Source organism: Aplysia californica, unplaced genomic scaffold, assembly GCF_000002075.1.
Source record: "Aplysia californica isolate F4 #8 unplaced genomic scaffold, AplCal3.0 scaffold00887, whole genome shotgun sequence".
Taxonomy (NCBI): Eukaryota; Metazoa; Mollusca; class Gastropoda; order Aplysiida; family Aplysiidae; genus Aplysia; species Aplysia californica.
Window position 1 is genome coordinate 24,932 of NW_004798157.1, and position 5,373 is coordinate 30,304.

At 39.8% G+C, this 5,373-nt stretch overlaps 1 protein-coding gene across 1 annotated transcript in view; it reads left to right on the plus strand.

Annotated features, from left to right (window-relative positions):
* LOC101862076 (serine-rich adhesin for platelets) overlaps nucleotides 1-4,742 on the plus strand; it is a gene marked incomplete at its 5' end in the record, with an annotated part of 24,684 nt that extends 19,942 nt beyond the window's left edge. The window contains 1 exon segment of the mRNA XM_005110415.3: nucleotides 202-4,742. Within this exon segment, the coding sequence (XP_005110472.1) occupies nucleotides 202-449 (248 nt within the window). The 3' untranslated portion in view covers nucleotides 450-4,742.
* Nucleotides 4,743-5,373: the final 631 nt, after the last annotated feature.

The following is a 5,373-nucleotide window of genomic DNA, read 5'->3' on the forward strand; positions in this document are numbered from 1 at the left end:
GGAGGTGATTCATTATTGAATGTTAGTTATGCTTTTTTTAAAAAGTTACAATCCATTATGTTGCCTCTTGTGATGCGATATTGTTTTATGTGATATTATGTTTATATGACGTGGTGTTATTTTCGATGAAACCTATGATGAGAAATTTGAATGCGACAGCCCAGTCTCACGGTCTCTCCCCTTCCCTTCTGTCATCTCCAGGTTACGTGGGTCTGTCCTGCCCCCAGAGCATTGACCAGCTCAACTCAGTGGTCCAGCAGCTGCTGCAGCAGCACGTGCGCGTCATGCGTCCGGCCGACGTGATGCACTACTCACGCCTGCTCATGTGCCTGCCCTCGCTGTACGGGACCAACAGCAAGATGCTGGAGACGCTGTTCTGTAAGCACATCAGCAAGAACACCGACATGGAAGTGCTGCTCAAAGAGCTGCTGCAGAACATCTCCGACTGAGTCAGCGCTGATGGCTGGTCTTTCTGAGTGGGCGTACGTGCGTGTGTGCGTGCGTGCGTCATCGTCCGTCGTCTTCGCTGTCATCATCATCATCGTCATGGTTGTTGTTGTTGGTGTATTTGCTGCTGCTGTGAGGGGGAAGAAGTACAAAAAACTTCTCTTCTTCGTCGAGCGGTTTAGTACACTACACACAGCATCGGAGTGGACTGGAAAATATCGTCCGTTGTCGTTGCTTGGCGTCCCAAAGGGAAGACAAACACTCAAACAAAATAAAGATCTCTTCATGGAGCAGTTTAGTGCTCGCACACGACATCGCAAAGGACTGGAGACGCCACGCGTCATACGTCCGGCCGTCTGATAGAGGACTCATAGAAGAAGTACTGTTACATCGTACGATATCGTGAGACGGAACAGTTAAAAGCTTCGGCTGGCGTGGGAATTTTCTTCACAGAAATCAAGTAGAACAACAACAACAACAACAATATTTAGGTCAGAATGAACAATTATTGTAAAGGACCAGCTGTGCGAAGGTCCCCCTTTTGTGGCGCAGTTTAGTTGACTCCATCCAGCAGCGCGGAGATATTTCTCCAACTGAAAGACTTGTGCTCAGTAGTTACTCAGACTGACTGAACAATTTGATTGCCGGCTTCGTGGTGGGCGTATCCCTCCGCCTGTGGGAGATACTGATGTGTGCCGATGATTGGCTCGACTGTCAGTCGATGATGCCGGACTTTGGGAACAGTTCCATTTCTTCATCCGACGTCTGACTACTGCCCACTCGTAGCAGTCTACGTTGACATGAGAATATATAGAGAGTTATGTTGTACAGGAACTCAGGGTTTGCAAATGTACGTGTTTTTGAGATGATGCGAAGAACTGTTTGATTTACACCTACCTGCTCAACAGGTCCCTTTTCTTTTTTTTTCTTTTTTTTCTTTCTTTAGGTTGAAATTTGGAGCCAGAAAGGTAGAAGTAGAAGAAATGGAATGGATATCTTACGTAATGAAAGTAGACAGAGATAAGAATTCTTGTTTTAATTAGAAAACCTAGTGCTCGTCTTATGGTGTGAATTATTGTCTTTTCCTGCATAGCTTTTCAGTAGGCTCATAGTATAGAGGAAATTGTTAACTACTAGCTGATGGGAAGACGGTTGGTTGTCAGTTCCAACTCCTGCTTCCGAAGTCTATTACGACCGCTGAGTTCTTCTTATAATATTATGCTGTGTTTGGTGCAGTTCACCGTTGTACTTTTTGAAACAGACTTGGCATACGGGTTGCTTGTGTGTGCTGCGGTAATTGTGTCACTGGTTGGTGTACATTCTGCTGCACAAAACAAAACGGACCACAGATGGCTTTCAAAGTGTTAATAAATAATGACTCGGGGGTCGGTCGAGAGCTCTTCCTGGTCATGTGACTTTGGGAATCTCCGTCGACTGAAGGTCTCATGTATCATCGTCTTGCTCCTGCATTTTCTTGAAGCAATATCATCCTCAGGCCATTCTCCTTGAGAGAAACTCATTATTAAGTTTTGTTATCTTTTCAGTTCAAATGAAAATCTGAGGGGCTTTTTATCATGTGTAAAGAAATTTTCCTTCTTTTAAGTTGAATTCTTATAATGCCTTTCATCTTCAAAGTCAAACTAGTGGGGAGAATGACAGTTTTTGCATACACATAAAATTTCCAAAGTTTTGTTTGACACGTTTTTTGTTTTTTTTGGTTATTTTATTGCAACAGCATTAACGATAGATAACTCCATCAAGTGAAAGAATGGGAAGATGTAAAAGTTTACTGCGAAGTAGCTCTGTTGAGAGAAGAAAAGGTTACTGCAAATAGAGGCAGTGGTCAGTAAACTGGACAACTGTTTGAACTGACCGTCAAATTTTAATGTAGAAGCATTATGCAATGACCTTATTATTGAGATGGTATAAAACCTCTCCAGTAATGCAGTCAGTCAGTCAGTCAGTCAGTCTCTGATGACATGCACGATGAGTTTGTAGTTTTAAAGTATTTGTGCAGTGGTCTAATTTTCCACTTTTTTTTTTTTTTTAAAGCAAAAGAATTTGGATATCTTTTTTAATTTTTCTGTTTGTTAATACTTTTTAACTGTTCTCTGATCTCGTTGTTGGCTGCGTGCCGCGGACACATTGTCATATATTATATATATTTTTGATGTATCAAAGTAAGACACTTTGTGAATGATAATTATTGTAACTCTAATTTATTATTCCTGTAATGTAATACTTGAAAGGATAAACTGCCATTTCTCTCTCTTCTCTTATTTATTACTTTTTCTATTATTATTATGATAACAACATCAACACTGTGCGAAAGCAACGCAACTTGCTAAATTAACTCGTCATGCATGCAGTGGTGCCTACATGATCTTCTGAGAGCAGACAAGGAGTCTCTGCTGGTCATGAGGAAGACATAATTTCAACAGTGACTTTTTTAAGATACTTGAGAGTTTCATTGTGTATGCATGCATGTATGCGTGTATGTATGTATGTATGTTTGTATGATGTGTGTTGGCGAAGGACGAAAGTTTTATTGCGAAAGCGAAGTGGGAGGAGAGGTAGAGGTGTAGTCAGGCAGTAGGAGAAAGTTGGGGAAAGTTGTCGTGTTTTCTTTTCCGGCCGTAGATCAGACGGTGACCGGAGGCCGGGGTCACACACACTGTACAATCTTTTTTCTATGGTTTTCTTTCTTTTTCTAGCTTCACTTGGCGATGCAATTTTTGCTTTTTGGTAGTTTTGTGATAACTAAAGTTGTCTCACATCTTTATTCTTTTTTTTCCCTCTAGATGTTGGGCTTTAGGAGTGAATGGGTCAAAAACATGATGTCATGCATCATGTATTTTACTTTGGAGTTTATCGAGTGCATGTGTGTTTTTTGATGTTTGTTTGTTTTTCGGTAACCTATTTCTTAGCTCAGTGTACGAATGCCTGAGGTCTCTGTAAAGATGTTGTAAATACTGTGTTGACTTTTAATTTATTGAGATTGACAAAGGAATAAAAACTCAAAAAGCATTGATCATAGGCCATTCCTCCTTCCCGCACACATCTGCGCACACACACACAACACAACACAAATACGTGACGGGAGGGAGGAACCTTCATGAGTATCGTTTAGTTCACTGGAGAATTCTGCATCAGACATTTTTTTATCAAACTTATTTTTATCGCAAAAGTATGTGACAGATGATGTAAGGAGTTCTGAAAGCTGATCAGGTCATTTCACAGATCAAACACATTCCATGCCTTTGTGTAATTTTGCAAATCCAGTAAGTGTCGGAAAGTTGAAGCAAGCGAGACTGAATGTTTTTAACGGCCAGAATGCTTCTGTCTCTTTTAATTGTTAATACTCAAGTTTCTTTCATTTTAATCTTTAAAGTAATATTAATTTTTAAAAAATATATTGACTAGATTTAATTTAAGTTTGACTTCTTCAAGTATTATTTAGTTGTAAATGCACAGCTTGAATAGTTCAGGAATCTTTGACTTTGAAACAAAAAAAAACAATTTCTTTTTTCTCCCCCATTTTGTACGACTAGCTGAGTAAGAAATGAGATTAGTAGCCAGACATGACGAAAGCAGATATCGTAGCCCAGGAAAGACTGCCAGACATGACGAAAGCAGATATCGTAGCCCAGGAAAGACTGCTTCTAGATTTAGTATGTTTTGTTAGGCGCTTAATTTCTTTCTTTTCTTTTTTTTATTTTGATCCTGTCATGGACAGTGCGTGGCACAAACAGAAGTGTATGGACACATATGATAACATAAGAAAATGAGAAATGTGAGAGAGATTATTATGTTCTGGATGATCATTGCAGAGTGCATTTTTAAAAAAGGTATGAACTTATTTATTTAAAACTCATCAATCATTTCCCCGTAAAAATTCTCAGTCACCTGGCTTTTAAAAAGTGCAGCGTTGACATTTTTCCATTTCAACATTATACATGATACATACAGCATGCTATGATTCAGAGAGCCGACAGACCGGGTGTGACTGCGCGAGATATCAACATTTCAAATTCGATCTCCACTTGTTTGACTGGCGATCTTGTGGATGAAATGAGAGGGGAGACTGATGAAGGAAGGATATTTATACGTTTGAAGCACGTCACAGTGCGTTCAGATGACATGGAGGGAAAAAAACAACCTTCCATGATGTTTTGTATGATCAATATTTAATTGCTACTTGTATTTTTGAATGTGGCTCTGAATGTACGATCGATATAGTATGTAATTTTAGTCTTATTTATTGAAGAAATTAAATTATTTTCAATTTGACAGAAGTTTTGACTACTTGTTTCTTTTTAAGTGAATGTTTTGTGTCGTTTGTGTGCTGGTTTTGTTTATTTGACTGTTTGACTCTCTCTGGGGGTCTCGTCTGCTCAGTCTTTTTCTTTCTTCTGGCTGTTACATTTGTCCCTATCTGCTCAGTGTTTGTCTTCTGGCTGTTACATTTGTCCCTGTCTTCTCCCGTCAAAATGTGGCTGTTGTCCTGGAACTGGGTGTAAACTGCATCTCAGCAACAACAACTACAACAACAGCAACTACGACAACAACTTTATAACAACTGGAACGTCACCTTCAACAACAACTATAACATCAACAACAACAACAAATACAACAACAACTACACCAACAACAACTACAGCAACAAAGCAGCGTCTGTTGTGTTGTGGTGAAGTGCATTGTTGTCGCATCCAGAAGATCCGAGTCTGATTCCCGAGTGGGGAGGAATATATTCAATTGACCCGGTCCGTCTTTCTGCTGGGATGTTGTATCCCCCTCACTCAGCCTGCACCGGTCCTCACAGGCTGAGATTACAGGTGTTACAAATAAGGAACAAACACACACACAAAAGAGGAGAGATAAAGATAATAGATACATGTATGATAAGAAAGAAGAAGCAAACCACAT